The sequence below is a fragment of the Podarcis vaucheri genome (genome assembly GCF_965113315.1).
Source record: "Podarcis vaucheri genome assembly, chromosome: 2".
Lineage (NCBI taxonomy): Eukaryota > Metazoa > Chordata > Lepidosauria > Squamata > Lacertidae > Podarcis > Podarcis vaucheri.
The window spans coordinates 76,208,591-76,228,172 of NC_138760.1; the positions used below are offsets into that span (position 1 = coordinate 76,208,591).

A 19,582-nucleotide genomic window follows, 5' to 3' on the forward strand; every position below is an offset into this window, starting at 1 on the left:
GCACATTGAAGCAAACTAAGAAACAGATGTAAACATACAGACACCCTCAAGGCACAAAATTTACTAGAGAAGATGAGCTCATGTTGGGCAACTCAACTGTTTACTACATGACATTTTAAATAAGGGTTTCTTTTTTAAAAAAAAGGTTTAAAAAAAATAGGTCAACTTTTCCTGCACAAGTTGGCTTCTGGAGGAATGTTTTCTTGCCAGTCTGTGCAAATCATGGAGGTAGGAGCTGAGAAGCTTGCTCCATGGCAAGAGCTCCACCTGTTGGAAGGTGAAAAACAAATGGACAGTGGTTTGCTTTGGCAGAGCCAGACAGAGGTTTGCTTGGACCATTTGCCTTTAAAAAAAAAGGAAAGGAAAAATCATTAAAAACATGTCCAAAGCCCCTTGACCGGTTACCTTCTGCACTTCAGCTTTAAAAAATAAAAATAAAAATGGACATACATGGAAATGTTACAGCTACGGCAGGCCACCAATCATTGGTGCTTCAGTAAGGCTTTGTGGGCACAGGGATAGGATACAAGCAGCCTGCAAGAGGCACCCGGGACAGCACAGAGCAGGGGAAGCAATGGAAACTGTCCCTCGGACAGGCAGAAACTCCAAAGTCTCATCATTAGGGAAATGAAAAGGAATGGAACAAAAATGTAAGAAGCAGAAGTCATTAAATGGTGCAGTCCTCCCTTCATCAAAACCAGCCTCTTCCTCATATGGAGCAGTTCAAGTAATCCTGCAAAAGGAGAGAGCACAGAAAAGTGAATCAGCTCAAGCTGGAAGAAGAGTGCACTGGCCACAGGCATTGGCAGGACCCCTGGAGCTGCTTTTGGAGTCTGCTGCCTCTGATTTTCTGCACATCTGTCAGAACAGAAGTCAATTATCCGAAGGAGTCGGACAGATATACACAAACATTGCTCCCTTCAGTGGCCATGATGGAACCAAGCAACATGCAGCTTGCACCACATGTGCAACCATTGATTCAGTACCTCCCCAGCCTGTGAGCTGCATGTTAGTTTGTAATATACCCAGAGAAAGAAGGCTTCACCCATCATTTCTTAAACACATAAAAGAGCCTGCTGGATCAGGGCACTTATTATTCATAAAATTTGTATACTGCCCATCATCAGAGGATCACAGGGCGGTTTACAATATAAAAATACAATAACAAATAAAAAGAATACTTCCATCTTCCCAAGTTTGAAAGGCCAGAGATAGTTTAATACAAAGCCCAAAGGCCTGGGAACTAATCTCTGATGGACCATCTTTCTGAGCCTGGAATTATGTCAAGGGGCCCAGACGCATTTCAAGATTAGTTCAGAGCAGTTGAACAAGTTGATCCCCATCAGATTTTGAAGAGCTTCATCTCCACTGAGTCTGAAGGGAGCCCACATGAAAACAAGCGAGCATTTCTCTCCTCCAGCAAGCCAAGCCCTCCGGCTCCCATCAACTCAAGTTCACAGGGCATCAATGATTCTGCTTCATCTTTCTGCAATGGCAAAACCACTCCTCTGCCCCTTCGCCCTGCCAGCTCTCAGTGCCCATCCACCTTTGGCATCTCAAAAAGTCGCTTCTGCTACTACCTTTGAGACACAGCCACACACAATGGTGCCTATTAAGATGTACAGAGATGTCACAGAATTGACAGCCATGTCTTGCTCACACATTTATTTCCTGGGGAGAAAGGGAAGTGCATGGAGGAGTGTGCGCAATGCCTCACCTTCCTGTGTTCCTCAGTAGATGCCGCCTGGAGAGCTAGAACAGCCCGCAGTCCTTCAGGTTATTTTTGATGATGACATCAGTGACAGCATCGAAGACAAACTGCACGTTCTTGGTGTCAGTGGCACAGGTGAAGTGGGTGTAGATCTCCTTGGTGTCCTTCCTCTTGTTCAGGTCCTCAAACTTGCTCTGGATGTAGCCAGCAGCTTCATCGTACTTGTTGGCCCCTAAGGAAGAGGAGGAAAGAAAGAGAATGAGAGAGAGATCCACAGAATGATATCAGGACAGGACTGGGTGCACTAACTCAATGTAGATTTCTGCCCCCGAAATGACACCCATGGAATCAGACGCTGGTAGTTCAGAAAAGCAATGCATTAACTCCCGCTATAGCCCTTAAAGAGGCCAACGTACCGTATTTTTCGCTCTATAAGACACACCAGACCACAAGACGCACCTAGTTTTTGGAGGAGGAAAACAAGAAAAAAAATATTCTGAATCTCAGAAGCCAGAACAGCAAGAGGGATCGCTGCGCAGTGAAAGCAGCAATCCCTCTTGCTGTTCTGGCTTCTGGGATAGCTGTGCAGTCTGCATTCACTCCATAAGACGCACACACATTTTCCCTTACTTTTTAGGAGGGAAAAAGTGAGTCTTATAGAGCAAAAAATACGGTATACTGCTAACAATACTGGGAACAATCATGATACCTACAGCTTGAGCTTATTTTAATCCATGAGCAGTTTATAGTAGAAATGTGGTATGGCAGAGTTGAAGACTCTGGCCTGGAAAAAGCTCTGATTTCCTCATCCGCCTAGTACTGAGTAGTAACTGAATGAATTTACAGCAAACCTGACTAAATAAATTCAAAGGGAAATACACTGGCTGACCGGCTCCTGCTCATGAAACTCAAGAGCCACACAGCTTAGTCATACCAGGAAGCTGCAATGCTGACACAAGCAATTGCAATAGAGCGGTGCATTTTTCAAGGGGGGGGGTGTTCATGCCACTTTGCAAAACGATCAGTTTCACACTTTCCAAAGCAATATGAGAACTGAAACACAGCCATTCTTTGAAATTCACACCTATCTGAATTTTGTGGTGCAGTTCTCATAGAATCATAGAGTTGGAAGAGACCACAAGGGCCATCGATTCCAACCCCCTGCCAAGCAGGAAACACCATCAGAGCACTCCTGACATATGGTTGTCAAGCCTCTGCTTAAAGACCTCCAAAATAGGAGACTCCACCACACTCCTTGGCAGCAAATTCCACTGTCAAACAGCTCTTACTGTCAGGAAGTTCTTCCTAATGTTTAGGTGGAATCTTCTTTCTTGTAGTTTGGATCCATTGCTCCGTGTCCGCTTCTCTGGAGCAGCAGAAAACAACCTTTCTCCCTCCTCTATGTGACATCCTTTTATATATTTGAACATGGCTATCATATCACCCCTTAACCTCCTCTTCTCCAGGCTAAACATGCCCAGCTCCCTTAGCCGTTCCTCATAAGGCATCATTTCCAGGCCTTTGACCATTTTGGTTGCCCTCCTCTGGACACGTTCCAGTTTGTCAGTGTCCTTCTTGAACTGTGGTGCCCAGAACTGGACACAGTACTCCAGGTGAGGTCTGACCAGAGCAGAATACAGTGGCACTATTACTTCCCTTGATCTAGATGCTATACTCCTATTGATGCAGCCCAGAATTGCATTGGCTTTTTTAGCTGCCGCGTCACACTGTTGGCTCATGTCAAGTTTGTGGTCAACCAAGACTCCTAGATCCTTTTCACATGTACTGCTCTCAAGCCAGGTGTCACCCATCTTGTATTTACGCCTCTCATTTTTTTTGCCCAAGTGCAATACTTTACATTTCTCCCTGTTAAAGTTCATCTTGTTTGTTTTGGCCCAGTTCTTTAATCTGTCAAGGTCGTTTTGAAGTGTGATCCTGTCCTCTGGGGTGTTAGCCACCCCTCCCAGTTTGGTGTCATCTGCAAATTTGATCAGGATGCCCTTGAGTCCATCATCCAAGTCGTTGATAAAGATGTTGAATAAGACCGGGCCCAAGACAGAACCCTGTGGCACCCCACTAGTCACTCTTCTCCAGGATGAAGAGGAACCATTGATGAGCACCCTTTGGGTTCGGTCAGTCAGCCAGTTACAAATCCACTGAGTCAAACCATAGTTGACAAAAACGCCAAAAAGAAATGCATTAGGATGAATTTGTGAGGACAACAACAACAACAACAACAATTATTTATTCCCCGCCCATCTGGCTGGGTTTCCCCAGCATTGTTATTAGTCAAAATTGCTTTGCAATAATGGGCACCTTAGTCAAAACTGCATATAAAATGTATTTATTAGGAGAAATTAGAACTAAAATGCTGTTGAATTTTCATGAGGAAAGATTGGAAACAAGAGAAACAGAGAGAACTGAAATTGGCAAGTTCTTCCATCCCTAGCTGTGCTTTGCATACCATGCCTCTCTGGTCAGGAAGAGGCGTAAAAACTGAGAAAAGAAAAAGGAGGGGAAGAGATCCTTCCCTGCAGATTCCCGAAGAAGCGATTCTAACTCTTGGCCATTTTTATATATCCATCACAGCTGAATGGTGGTTCAGCTGAACAGCAGAAGTTTGAGTGAAGCAGGGATGGAAAGATACTGAGAGTAAAAAAATAAAAAGGTGTCAATTTTGAACAATGGCAGAGGTTTGAGTAGAGCAAGCAGGAGGAAGGGTAACCCAGAGGGGTAGCAGCAGTTTAAAACAAGGTTTGAGTACAGTAAGAAAGGAGTTGGGAAAGGCTCTGTTGTGTTAGTTTTTTGTGTTTGCTTCTGTGTGTTTATCTCAACTATTTCTCTTTGTTAAAATTGTTTCCTTTCTTTCTTTCAAAAAAGAGCAACCCCTCAGTGTCCCTCCATCCCTAAATACAATGCATTCCCCTCTGATACCATGAGTTCCAGACGCCAAGTTCCAGATTCAATGCAGTAATTTAGCACAGATATTTTCTTAAGGAACAAACATCCAGCTGTGCACAGCATCACCTGAACTTAACCTTCTCTACCTGAAATAGCTAGCTGACCGCCTTGTTCTTAAGATTCTACTCATCTTATATATGCAGTAATATATATAATGGGATATGTGTGTGTAAAGAGGCTGCAGAATAGAAGAAAGGAGGGAGAACAGAAACGGGAACGATCTGTGTGCAAGGGAGAATTGAGAAAAGAAGGATGGAGGCGGAAGGAAGGGAGTGAATGTAAAAAATGCAAAGGGGGTTGCAAAAAAAAGAAAGAAGGGGCAGAATATGAAAAGGGTGTTTTATAGTTGCAATATGTGGAAGGAGGAAGATGCAGGAGGTTACCAGGAGGTGGGTTTCTGTGCAAGGGGAGCTGCACTAAAGGAGGGGTTGGAGGAGGCGTCTACATGGGGGTGAAGGTGAAAATGGGTTGCAGAACAGAACAGGCAAGTGGCTTCAGAAATAGGGTTGGGAAGGTGAAAAGCGAGCTTTGTAGTTGCATGGGATGGGGAAAAGAAGCTCTAGGGGCTGATGTGGGGGGAATGGAAGGGGATGGCAAGCAGTGTGAGCAGGGGTGCAACACGTTACTTAAATTTGTCAGAGAAGCTGCCTTGGCCTTGTTCCTTTACTCACTTTCCCTACACGCTGCAGCTGAAGACATTATCAGCAAAAGAAAATTCCACACTTTCTGCCGTGCACAACAAGCACAAATGCAGTGTTGAACACCTCCCTTTTCCACTGCCAAAGTCTTATAACTGGGCCCCTGACACCCAGCACTTACCATTCACTCATTACCTACAGCCACATTTGTCGAGCAAAATGCAGACTGGTTGTCTTCTGAATTTCATTTCCTCCTGGTCTATCCAGAAGGCCATGCCCTTCCTTTCTACTGTTCTAAAGACACAGGGCTTGTGCAGTCACTGAATTGCTCCACTCCTTTGCAAGAAAAATCTAATCATCACAGGAACTTCATTCAACTGGGAGTCTAGTGGCACTCTGAAGATTAACATATTTATAGTAGCAAAGATGTATATGCCACGGTAAATATTACAATTTTTAAGGTGTTACCTCTTCCCTTTCTGTTTGTGGTTACTTTTCAGGATCTGAACTGTATAAATGACAAGGTCTTCATGCACAAGTTTACACAGGTCCACACGCTACTGCCCCCTAGCTTACAGAAATAGCATGTATATCAGAGATTTATAGTACGACTTATATGTTGTTGAAAAGAGACCAGAGTGTACAATAAAGCAATAGGAAAACTGCCCCACACTTCCCGTGTAAAAACTTGGCTGCCTATATTCACCCTTACATGCCTGGTCCCTTATATATTACAAAATGTGTGCACTGATCAAATGTGCAATTTACCTGGTCCCCACATTATTTCCACCACAATCCTCTGCTTCTAAAAGTGGAAGCTTTGTCAGAATATGGCAAAAGTGTGCATTGCCTACGTTTCATATTATTTTATATGCATGGAAGTTGACACACAGCTTTCATAGGCATCTGTAGATAGAAACTTTCTCCTTAACCACCTTTTGAATAGGTCTTGCCCATCTTTGAATTGTAGTTTTCTGTGCAAGTTTCAGGGCATAAATTACCCTTCCAGGGTTGCATTTCAAATCTTTTCAGACTCAGCAGCATGGTGTGATAGTCCAACAACACCTGAAAGGCCACAGGCTCCCCATCCCTGACCTAGAAGAATCCTATAATAAATTTGGCCTGTACACCACCTCCCACTAGATTTTAGTTCTAAACTAAACTGGGAGTGATACAGAAAGAGAGATGGTAGGGCACAAGGGGGGGGGGCGGATTGTGAGACAGAAACTTGCTCCTTGCCTGCCACTAACACCAATCCAAGGACAGTGTTCCCAGACCAAAGAGTACAGGAGTAATTTAAGGACATGTGGGATTTGAAGTTAATTTCTCAAATAAAAAATGGCGCCACGTACCTGTGTACTCCGGGAAGCAGATGGCCAAGGGGCTGTGGATGATCTTCTCCTCAAAGAGATCCTTCTTGTTGAGGAAGAGGATGATGGATGTGTCTGTGAACCACTTGTTGTTACAGATGCTGTCAAACAGCTTCATGCTCTCGTGCATCCGATTCTGTCAAGGCAACAAATATGCTGAGCCAAGAAGTGTGCTTAGAGGAAGAAGGGGGAAGGGCAAAGGAGCTGAAGGATTAAGAGTATAGAAAACAAAATCGAGCGATTTCTGTCCCAAAGAGCAAGTATGGCGCCTTGAAGGCTTTATTGCAAAGATGAATATTTCCTTACCATCTCCTCATCTTCAGCCAGAACCAAATCATATGCGCTAAGGGCAACACAGAAGATAATGGCAGTCACTCCTTCAAAGCAGTGGATCCACTTCTTTCTCTCGGACCTCTGTCCCCCCACATCAAACATCCTGTGAGGGGGAAAAACCCACGTTACTGAGGTCTGACATGACAGCAATTACAGCAACATCATATTGCAACATCATATTGCTGGAAACCAAAAGAAAAGATGGGCTTAACCAAGCCTGGAAACTAAGTACAGTGGTACCTCGGGTTAAGTACTTAATTCATTCCGGAGGTCTGTTCTTAACCTGAAGCACCACTTTAGCTAATGGGGCCTCCTGCTGCCGCCGCACAGCCAGAGCACAATTTCTGTTCTCATCCTGAAGCAAAGTTCTTAACCCGAGGTACTATTTCTGGGTTAGCGGAGTCTGTAACCTGAAACGTATGTAACCTGAGGTACCACTGTATAACTTTGAAGCAGTCACTGAGTCTGGTTCCTTACTGTCTCAATGGGAAAATGTGGAGATTTAAGTCTGCAAGATGGCTTAGAGGGCAAACCTCCCTGCCTCCTGAATGCTGCAAATATGAGTATACTGAGTAGCAGACTGCTGCCCAGTCCCGATTCCCTCAGACAAACATTCTTGGACTTTCCCTTCCTTGTATGAAAAGTAAAGAAAGAAGGAAACTTATTGCATCTCTCAGAGCTATCTGCTGCATGGTTAAGAAGTACATCTTTCTTCTGTTTGGAACCTGGAGCCCAACTGCTAAGTGTCTGAAAGGGAGTCACACCAACGGACTTGGTGAATGCACTATTCTCAGCATCAACAAAGCGACTCTCAGCATAGCCAAAGCCAGTGGCACTGAGGAACACACACAATGAACTCAAAGGGTAAGAATACAACCATGATGACGCTGTCATGATGGCCACAGTAACCAGAGCACTGGATAAGGATTTCTGTACAACCAGTTCAGCACAAGGCAATGATCTTCCCTAATCCAAGTAATAGGCACTGAGGCTGGTTCTACATGTGATATTCTAGAGTGGAACCTTGGTTCTCGAACTTAATCCGTTCCGGGAGTCCGTTTGACTCCCAAAACTGTTCGAAAACCAAAGTGCAGCTTCTGATTGGCTGCAGGAGCTTCCTGCACTCAATCGGATGTTTGGCTTCCAAAAAAATTTCCCAAACCATAACACTTACTTCCAGGTTTGCAGTGTTCAGAAGCCAATTTGTTTGGGAGCCAAGCCATTATTATTATTATTATTATTATTATTACTACTACTACTACTACTACTACTACCACCACCACCACTCAATTAAACTTATGGCTGACATACAAAAATGGTGATCACTGATCTTCCCTCTTCTGCCCTTATTAATGTCTACAATATGTTGCCTATCCTGTGAGTGGGGAAACACAGCGTTACCACATCAAGATAGGAGGTTGTCTGTCAAGTTACTGATGATAAATGACATGCGCAGTTGCTGCGTTCAACGACATCTATGTGCTTCATGGGTTATGTCTTCCTGCCCTGAAGCACAGAGAAAACTGCTTTTGTGGTTTCAGAAGAGCCATAGCTCCCAAGAAAAAGTGTTCCTGGAAGGCAGCCACAAACAGTTCCCCAGCATTAAGAGTTTAGAGTCTACCAAAGAGGTTAGTTAGTGAGAGGAGACAGCCACTGCCTGACACTTGCCACTAATTTACTCCAAGCAGTTAACATCAAAAACATTGCAACAAAAAAATCAAACTGTACAATAAAACCAAAGCAAGAGTTGAAAAGTAGTGAACCCAACCAGACATACTAATCTCAGCAGAAACTCAAATACACAATATAAAACCTATACAGAAGGGCGAGGAGCAACAGAATCCTCTAAGTCCAGCTTAAAGGGACAGGTTTTAGACCAACATTTGAAAACACAGAGCATTATGGCTTGGGCTAGAATGGTCCCATGACTGAAAAGGCCTTGCTCCTAGAGGAAATCTGTTCAACCCCATGCATTTTAGACTATATACACATTATCTTGGTTGGAATTCATAGTAAGACAGCGAAAAGGAAGACAATGCTAATATAACACTGCATATGAGTGAGATACTTTCTCTAATGTCATTCCCCTGAGAATTTACCCTGATATCACTAGGAGAGAACATGAGCATTAGTCACTGCCTGGCAATGGTAGTCAAGAATTTCCTGAAGTACACTCTGGATTCAGATTGTTATCTTGCAGCCTCAATTTGCTGACAGATGGAAGGAGAAAAATGATTCTGCCTGTGCTAGAAGAGCAAAAACGTGTGTGGGCTGCAACGCAGTGGGACAGGACTGTAAACTTAGGCATACTTTCTGCTTTGGGGGACGTGGGGTAGGTGGGGGGGGGGAGAAGAACATCTGATCTGGCTAATGGAGCCGTAAGTCATTTGAAGGCCCATGCAGTGCATAATAATCGGTTAGCTGCCCAGCAGGACCTGAGCAAGGCCATTAGTGGTACTTAGAAACTGCTCTAAAACACCAGGTGACTTCCCAACAAAGGCCATGTGAAGGCATCGTCATGTTCCAAAAATTACTAATAAATGCAGCTAAAACATGGCCACTGCATCTACCAACATAAATCATTGTGAATCCTAGGAGAAGCCAAACTACCATGGATACCTATAGAAGAGCTCAAGGGAGAATGGAAATGGGAAAAGGTTCAGGATGAATGAACCATGAGGTGCCACAGAATAGGAAAGAGCACATGCCACTCCCTCACACCAGTCCAGGCCCCAGAAAGGAACACGAGGGCCCTGCAACAAAACGTTGCAGTGTGGAGTGCTGCTCCCATTTACTTTTCCAGTAAGCCAACCCTGTTTTCCTCTGCTATACTCCATCCCATTTCCCCTCCCTCTGGCTTTCCTCACCCCATCAACAAGCATTTTGAGGCAACTGAGCACACAAAGCCCTCGACTTTACATACAAGGATGTATATAAGTGTAATAAAATAAATAAATAAATAAACAAAAATCTTCCTTCTTTTAAGAGACAGAAAAGGAAGGGCTGTTCCTCTAGCCCTGGAACCAGTATACAGTGGTACCTTGGTTTACAAACGTAATCCGTTCTGGAAGTCCATTCTTAAACCAAGGCATGCTTTCCCATAGGAGTGGGGGACTCAATCTACAAATGGAACACACTCAACAACAAACGGAACATGTTTTTATTCCAAGGCAAAGTTCACAAACCAAAACACCTACTTCTGGATTTGCAGCATTCCTAACCCAAGTTGTTCATAAACTAAGCTGTTCTTAAACCAAGGTACCACTGTACTTAGTTTTCTTCTAGCTACTCCTACCCTGCTGTCTGCTCTGGCCTGGGATAAGGCTGTTCTTCCCCCATGGACCCCCCCCCCAAGCCATCTATGCAGCCGTAAATCTATAAAGCCAAGGTAAAGTTTAACTCTAAACAAAAGCTTTTCTGAAAACATCCAGAACCTGTAACTTGGGGAGCTACAGCAAAAGTGACTGTCTGAAAACCAAAGAGATCCATGGAAATTTGTCACACTAGATTGGAGGACCCAATTTCAGGATTGAATTCTGCCTGGTGGTAGAAGGAGGACTGCACATCTTCAATCTGCATGTTTTATTTGGCCTGCACAATCTTGTGGGCAACACAGTTACGTATTTGCTGGGAACAAGACAAGACTCTGAAACTTCATGGTAAATGATTAAACTATATTTTCTAAGCCTTCTGCTACATTGCTGACATACAATGATAGCTCAGAACTAAGGGCTACTGAACAGCCCCCTTTCCCCAAACATTTGAGATGTTGCAGAGGCTGGTGTGGTGGGCTGGGTGTTGGACTCTGACCCTTTGGGGACACACTCATAGGCTGAAATCTGTACTCGGCTCATTGGGTGACCTTGGGCCAGAACACTCTTAGCCTATAGCCTACTTCACAAGGGGCAAAGAAAGAGAGTGTGTAGGTGTGAGCACACTGCCTTGTGCTCCTTGAAAGAAGGGCAAGATAAAAATGCCATTAGAACATAAATAGGTTTCGAGCACTACTAAGTACACACTTTGCAGAGAGATTATTTCTCAGTGCTGGAAAAACACATTCAAAGTGGCCCTATGAGTTGGCAGGGAAGCCGTGCTATGGGAGAGCTCTCCCCCCCCCCGCCCTTTCTGGGGGGATTCTTTGCAGAGTTCTAGGGCTGGCTTGCTGCCAGCCTTCCACACAAGGGCTGTGGAGACAGGCTGCCAACGCACGGGGCAGGCAGAGCCCTCGGCTGGACAATGAGAGGAAACAGAGTGGGAATTCCATCCCAAGGAAAAGTGGAGACAGGAAAGCGACGTGACATGTAAACAAACTCTGCCCTTCCACCCCCAGAAAAAGGCACGCCTCAGCAGCTCAATGAAAAGCTGGGCCACATTCTCAGGTGCTAAGAAACATACTACAGAACTTGCTTCATTAAGAAATGGGAGTTGAAAACCCAAGCCTGCGCTTGCACAAGGAAGAAAAAAGGCTAAGATTAGTCCCGGAACATAGTGAAGGGCTATATAAAATTTAACAAGAGGGCTCATCAAGATGCACTTTTAGTTATGCATTGTCAATATGCATTTGGGAAAGAGATCTGGATGACATTATAATCAAGAGGGAGATATTCTCTCTAAATTTCAACAAGCCACTATGAGGAAACTCAAGTATTGCTATGACGATGTAATAATATTTATACATGAGAGCTCCCCTTTCCCTCCAATTCCAGTCATTAACTTCAGCAACCAATAAATTCCTTGCGGCATAAACAGCTAACACAGAGATATGTGGACCTGGGGGCTAGTAAAAATGCCCGTGGACTAATCATTTTTGGAGTAGCTTGCAAGGTTGCTTTCTAATGCAGCAAACATACTTCGCTATGACGAGGCAGCAGCCTCAGGACATTCCCAGATGAGGACGGGAAGTTCAGGAAGGAAAGGCAACCCTCACACTGGCCAGGCCAGAGGGATGGGAAGCCACAATCCTTTTCTGACCTACGACAACAGGGCCCCTAAGAACTTAAGAGCACAAGAAGACCACCTCCAACGAACATAACAAACAGGCGTATCGGCATATGGAAGAAACAACTGCTGTGTTTATTCTCCTTTCATTACATGAACCAAATTTTCCTTTATTTTTAGGCCTAGTATAGTTAGGCATTCATACAAACCATTCACTCTTAGCTTATTGAGCTACACTGGCTGACGTATATTTCTGTCACGGACAAAGTAGACAGAATGAAAAATACAGCCTCTCTCCTCTCCCCTCCCCTCCCCTCCCCATAGTCATTAACTCATTAGCAGCAGCTAGAGGGGAAAGAAGGGGCACAAACTCTATTGGAAATCATATAAATTGAGTTCCACATGCAACTGTGCTAAGGAAAATGATTGGAAATATCTTATTTGGCTTGAAGGCAGACTACCCTCTGGAGAACAATGACCCAGAAAGAACCATGTTACTGAAAATCCAATATACTGAGATTGGAGCTTTTTATTACAGCAAATGCTGGGCTCTAAAGGCAGCAGGGTGCTTCACACTTGCCTCCACTCCAGTTCTCAGAGCATTCATATCACCGGGGCACCTGCCCCTTGCACTAAGAGAAACAGAACCACTTCGCTTAAGTAAGAGAATTTGGCTGTGATGGGAAGCTGAAGCCAGTCTGGTTTACTGCACACTTGAGTTGCCAGATGCTCCACTAGAGTAACAGGGCCATGCCATAAACAAAAATTTAGCCACGTTAACTTATGTGTGCCATCATCCCATGCTAGGGAGCAAGGTTGTGACCCTCCTAATACATTCTAAGCACATGGGAGGAGGAATTCTATATACCTGCAAGTGAAGGTGGCACTCCCACTCTCAAACAGTATGCTACCCCAATGAAGGGAGAAGTCTAGAAGTATTTTAAACACTAGAAGCACTTGCTATTTCTCAGCAACAGTGCTGTTATATTCAGGTACTCACTGGGCCCCTGCCCTGCTAGTCAGTGATGAGATGAGAGCACATATACTTGGTCAAATGAATGACACCAATGGAGAAACTTGGTGTCTGAATATTGCTATGCAAATCAATGTATAGCTGTGTTTGACTAAGACACTGCAATTGCACTTAAGGGGAAGCCAAGGTTCTTGTTGTCTTGAGAAACAATATTGTATAAACAGCTCCATCGCTTCCAATTTGCTATTCCCTGGTGCAAATGGGCAAAACAACTGGAATGGGGAGTGTTTAGTGTTACACCTTCAACCATGAGCACTAGCTGGCTTGATCAATCTTTTCCTGTTGGTTTATGTCTTGATAAGGAGGCAGAAACCATAATCCTGGGTCTGGACACAACACTGACCTGACTGTTCCTGGTTTGTTTGCCCACTTATGCCAGGGAAGGAGTGAAGCAGGAGCAAGTCAGCTGCATGCATCAGTTCACAACTTGTGCACAGCATAGTTTATGGAGCCAGAATGCTGCCTTATCATTATATGCAAATGCGGCCTAAGTGTGCTCCTGTGGTCCTTACAACTGTTGGCAATGGCAACTGTGGGATGTGTGCAGTTTTGTTCTGTTTTTGAACAGAATAATCTTACATTTGGATGAGTTGCATTTTTTGTTCACAGGGGTGCAGGGCACAACTCATTCTTTTTCAACTGACTTTTCAGGATTTAAATGGTCAACTAGAAGTTGCAACTCAAAACAGCCAGAATACAGCTTCTTCTTTTTGCATCTCACACTGCATAATCACACTGCATTCATTTGAATATGGAAACCAATTCTGTATCACTCAATCCTACAGAGAAAGAACTAGATCTATTGAGATGCAAAAGTAACTGTCATCACATCTCCTGTGGTATGTGTCACTGACAACACACTTCCTCTTTCAAGCCAGTCTTCACTAGAAAGTTTGCTTCTTTGCCTCCATCTATTTCACAGTAATAAATAAGAGAAAATAACACTGATAGACTCAGGAGTGGAACACAGCAGTCTGTTTTGCCCATCAACATCACATTAACTTTGAAAAATGGCACTCATTCTTGTAACCCATAGTACTGGTGACTGATGTTTGAAAGATGCCTTCAATTGTAGCCAACAGGTGGGTTTCAAGAGTTGGGGAGGAGGAGACTAAGAACTTTTTAGCCATGTGCACCAGCATGCTGCCCATTCTCATTAACCCACCATTACTTTTTAACCTTGGTTTACCGTAACGTGTGAACCACGTTAGACGGACTCCTCTCACCCCAAATCTCCCAGCTGGTGTTGCAATTCATGCCTTGCTTTCATTTAAATTTTCATTGAAGCTCATTGTAACCAGATAAGGCTGTGCAGGGATCCTCAACTGGATCTCAATCAGTGACATTTCTAGCTCAACTTGTCACAAACTGTGGAGTTCGCTGACCAGTAAAGTCCATCTTTCCTTTGTGCAGAACGTGTGCTTATCTTGAACTGAATACCCATTGGATCATAAGAGGTTTTCAGTCTTTGTTTTAAACTAGCACACCCCATCATGTTTAGCATTTTCCAGTGTACACACACTTTAAAAAGTGTCACCTGGGGCCAACTTGTTGTAATAAGCCAGTCTGCCTACGGTCCATGCATCAAGGAAGTGAATTCTTTAAACTGCTCCAGCAACTCAGTGTGCTGGCCAGCTGGTGTACAAATACAACCTGCCTTTGCTAGCTGTATTTCCAACTTACCAGATAATCTGGAACTTTTGTACACCCGAAACCCAAATACATTTTCCCCATACCACGAAGATGTGCACTTTGATCGGCCATATATTGGCATAGCAGCCTGCCTTTCTGTTGTGCGGAAGGAAAGCTGTAATTCTAGTTTCTTGTGGTCTAATCCTTAGAATACAAAGGCTTTCCACAGTGATGCCTTCATGCTGCATTCAGAGCCGACAACTGCGGGGGGATTACACTGGCACCATCTCAGCCTGGACATTTGTATGCCAGACCCTACAGCTCGGCCTACTGGTTTACTGAGTCATGCATTTATGCTCTGATAAAGGCAAGCCAGCATGTTCCCTTTCTAATTCAACCCAGAGTCAAACGCATTCGAAAGCCAAAAAGAAAAGGGAAGAAAAGAAAAGCACATCTCTCCTGCATGCAGGCCAGGGAGAAAATCGGGTGCTTGTCAAGGCACCAAATAAGCCGATTAAGGAGAAATTGGTTCCAACTGTAAATCTGGCTCCCTTGTGGCTTTGGGATACATCAATCCTTTCTGACAACTCAGCAAATGGATTTGTGGAAAAGCAAAGCTTTTCAGAATGACCACATCCAGGGCGTTTAAAGCAGAGCTTCTATCACTGCAGTATGAGACAGTGAAGGCAAGGCAATCTGAATAATCCTTGCTGTGTTGGAAGGTAATGGACACAATTGTGTTCCACTTGATGGTTAACTATGTGTCTCCCTACTAGCAAATGGTCACATAGTCCTAGGAGTCGCCCTGATCTGCAGGATTAGATAAAAAAAATATATGCAAAAGGGCACAAGTGAAAATGCTACATATGTAATGCCTAATTCCAGAGGTCAGGCACCCACGTTGATTTGGCATTTCTTTCTGATGTATATTATTCAATTGTATTGCTTTTCCCAGATCACTATGCAACTGTTGCTGATTCATCCATTTCCCTGTGACATCGGGGGAATGTGCAGCACCCTCTCCCTCTGCTGGAATGTCCAGGCCCATCTCCACGGCAGGTTACAAGAGCGCCCTCTGCTGCAGGGTGTGCATAATGTTGCTAAGCCTACCTTGGTGTCAAATAGCTAAAATCCAACTTTATCTGTTCTGCAATGAATGTTAGGTACACCTTGAGTCTTATTTCCCCAAAGGAAGCTATTTAGTTTATGTACTTACTTGAAATGCAGGTCTTTGAAGGTAAAATGAGTCTCTACAATGCCTGTGGTCTTCACTCTGGTTCTCAGCACATCTTGCTGGGTTGGAATGTAATCCACTTTGGCTATCCTCTCCAAATCATTCAGGTAGCTGCAGGGAGAAAGAAGTGGGGGTGGTAAGAAAAGAGGCTCGCAATAGTTTGTAAATTGCTTCAGAATACAGGTGGTCAATATGGTACCCTCAAAATATTGTTGGACCCCCATCATCCCTGACCACTGGTTATGCTGGCTGGGGTTGATGTGAGTTATAGTCCAGCAACATCTGATGGAGAACACGTTGGCTACCCTGCTTTAGAAGATTAAGATTACAAGAAAAGGCAAAAGTGCCTTTTTTCATGTTGTGCACACTCATTCATATACCATGTATATTTGCCAGAGGTTCACAAGTCTTCCCTCTTTCATGCTACTGTAGGTTCCACGAACAAATATTTTCCAACCATCTTGGAAATAAGCAAAATCCTCAAGACCAAACATTTTGATATGGTGGTAGGCCCACACTATCTAGTAAAGTGGAAGAAAATAGTCCAGATGGTTTAGACTACTTGTCTTCAACTGATGGGTCAGGACTCAATGCTGGGTCATGGTCTGATGTAAGGTGGGTCATAACGGAAGCTTAACCACCATAAAATATATGGAAGGAAAATGAGAAATGGGTCACCAAATGAATGTTTGGGTTAAGGGTGGCTCCGGGATCTGAAAAGTTGAAGACTACTGGTATAGAACAAAGTTTCTCAAGCAAGAAACAAACATGTCTGTGATACTCCATAGAGTATCAAGGACGCAAACATGCCTTATGGGTAACAAGCCTGTAAAAACTGGGGGGGGGGACTAGATGACCCTTGGTTCCCCCTTCCAACTCTACAATTCTATGAATCAATGAAACACAAGCAATCTATAAACATATATCTGATATGTTTCTAGCTTGCGAGAGACCAGGCAGAAATTATCATTTTAGCTTATAAGGAAGAAGTTATTTTAACAAAAGTCATTTGATGCACATTTTGGTCCTCTGTGTGTTCACTTGGAAACAAGTCCCACTGTGTTCACTCAGAATTACATCCATGTAAACAAGCAGAGTATTACAGCCGTGAAACTTGTTTCCCAAAATGCAGGACAGCTGAACTGTGCCACCATCATGCACTTCTGAGCCACAGACGTCTTTATCTGTGGTGTTTAGGGCTATGAAGTGCCTGGCTCTTAACAGATAAGCTACTGAGACACACACTCAGGTCTGTATCCCACTCACCCTCTGTCGTCATTTTAAGTTAATCACGGCTGCACAGTTACATTAATACAATGCTGCTCTCAGGGAAGAGGAAAGTATTCATCACTATGGCAACAAACCAGAGACAGAGAGAGCCTGCGCAGAAACGATTTATGGCGGTATGCCATTTATAGTCAAAACACAAAACCCTCCTTCCTGGGAGGAAGAGGGAGGCCTTTGGGGGGGGAGGGAGGGGACAGTCTGCAGTGCTGGTTGAGGCAGAAAACATCAGGACAAGGCAGGCCCTGTTGGAGACGCCAGAAAACCCTTCACAGTTTGGCCAGATTCCTTCCTTCCTTCAACTCACAGTGAAGTCAAGAGAAAAGCAGAGCCACAGAGCAGAACTCACAAGATACACTTTACAGTTAATATACCCATGAATGTGAAGTGAGAAATTGAGTCATCGAGAGAATGGCAATGGCATCCTTCCAAAAACGAGAGTTGAGTCTTTTATACTAGAACACACGCAAGCAAGCTACAGTGTGAGAAATACACACAAATCCTTGCAGGAACAGTCAGGTGGAGCCACAACATGGGAACATAGAACGCAACCATTGGGAAAGGCCCTCCATTATTAATTAAATTTGTATATCACCCTTAATCTGAAGATCACAAAGCAGTTTACAACATAAAAATGGAAACACAAATACATAATAAAACAAAAACAAACCAATAACCTCCCTTCCATAAACACATTTAAAAAGCCATAGAAGGTTAATCAGTCATGCTTAAAGAGAAATGTCTTCACTTGGTACCTACAGATATGTAATGAAAGTGCCAGGCTAGCCTCCCCAGGGGGAGTATCCCACGAATGGGAAGCCACTGCAGAAAAGGTCTGTTCTCATATTGCCTGTTCTCCAGACCTCTTGGGGAGGAGACACACAAATAAGGGCCTCAGATGACGATTCCAGGGTCCGGGTAGGAGGAAGAGGCAGTCCTTGAGGTACTGCAGTCCTGAGCCATTTAAGGCCTTATAGGTCAAAACCAGCACTTTGAATTGGGCCCAGAAACAAATTGGCAGCCAGTGAAGTTGGGCCAGGATTGGTGCAATAGGCTCAAACCATCTTATACTGGTGAGCAACCTGGTTTCTGAATTCTGCACCAGCTAAAGTTTCTGAACCACCTTTAGAGGCAGCCCCATGTGTGATGCATTGCAGTAATCTAACCAAGAGGTTAGATGACAGCATAGATGACAGAAATTAGGCTACCCCTTTCCAAATAGGGGCACAGCTGGGCTACCAGCCAAAGCTGATGGAAGGCACCCCGAGCCACCAAGGCCACCTGAACCTCTAGAGACAGCAAAAGATCCAGAAGTATCACCAAGCTGCATACCCGCTACTATGTACCTGCTCCATTAATCCTCAAGCATCTAGCTGGCCTTTCCTGAAGTTGTCGGCCAGCTTTTCAGGTGACAACCACCACACCTGACTCCTGCGATTCTTTCCTGGCAAGGCCTCCCTTGCTAATCCTTCTAAGATTAAGAGGGGATGGCACACAAGAAGATTTAAACCATGGTCTTAATTAGCAAGGTGAAAGGCCCATTTAAAGAATCAGTTTAGACCAAGTTTCCCATTGATATTTCTTTACATATTTCATAACAGGAAGTAAGGGGCCTGGTGCCCTTCAGATGGACTCCAACGCTCATCAGCCTAGCCATCACATCCAGTGATTATGGGAACTGGAGTCCAGCAACATCTGGAGGGCCCCTGCCCTATACAGTGCTGCAAATTTGACCCAAGACCACATGTTAATTTACAACCTTATTGTTTACATTAACAAAATGATTTAATTATTTAATACTTTAAACCCCCCCCCCACCAAAAAAAATCTCTGTGGTAAACTATGCCCAAAACAGGCTCACAACTCCTGCCTAATTTCTATCTATCATGTTTCTACCTTAGAAAGGAAGTTGGTCACCAGAGGACAAGGCCATTTCTGAGCAGAAGGCCAGGCTGATCAAATGACATTCATTTCCTCTGCAAATCTTGTGTATTTTTGTCCTGATCTTTCCAGCAGAAAGCCACAAAGTGAAGGGGAGCCAAGCTGAGGGATTACACAGCTAGCTAACAACGGCAAGATGATTCAGCATTGAAAGCCTGGCAAGGACACAGGCTCTGCCTGCAGAGCTGGGGTACAGTATTTTCACAGCAGAGGCATGAAAGCAACAGGCAGAACAATTGAGACGACAACTTCTACAAGCTATCAATTACAGCAGCTCCTGTACAGGCACACAAGGATCCACATCCCAGCATAGAAAATAATCACTGTGAATAAGAGGAATCAAGAATAGGGGAAGCAGGAGGTCTCCATAGCTCCAGGGAAGCTGCTGCAGCCATGTCCTGTCATGGTTCTTCTGTGACAAGGTACTCAAACCTAGAAACGGGGATGGCGCATCACTGCCAGGTGCTGTCGTTATGACCACCCTTTCTGAAAACATGCCACCCATTC

At 44.2% G+C, this 19,582-nt stretch overlaps 1 protein-coding gene across 1 annotated transcript in view; it reads right to left on the reverse strand.

Moving 5' to 3' along the window:
• Positions 1 to 197: 197 nt before the first annotated feature.
• The window catches only part of GNAI2 (G protein subunit alpha i2), a 125,540-nt gene continuing 106,155 nt past the window's right edge, over positions 198 to 19,582 (reverse strand). Inside the window, exons 5-9 of the mRNA XM_082214581.1 lie at positions 15,833 to 15,961; positions 6,987 to 7,116; positions 6,663 to 6,816; positions 1,718 to 1,943; positions 198 to 733 (exon numbers count right to left, since the gene is read on the reverse strand). Coding sequence (XP_082070707.1) covers positions 1,753 to 1,943; positions 6,663 to 6,816; positions 6,987 to 7,116; positions 15,833 to 15,961 — 604 coding nt within the window. The 3' untranslated portion in view covers positions 198 to 733; positions 1,718 to 1,752. The remainder of the gene's footprint in view (positions 734 to 1,717; positions 1,944 to 6,662; positions 6,817 to 6,986; positions 7,117 to 15,832; positions 15,962 to 19,582) is intronic.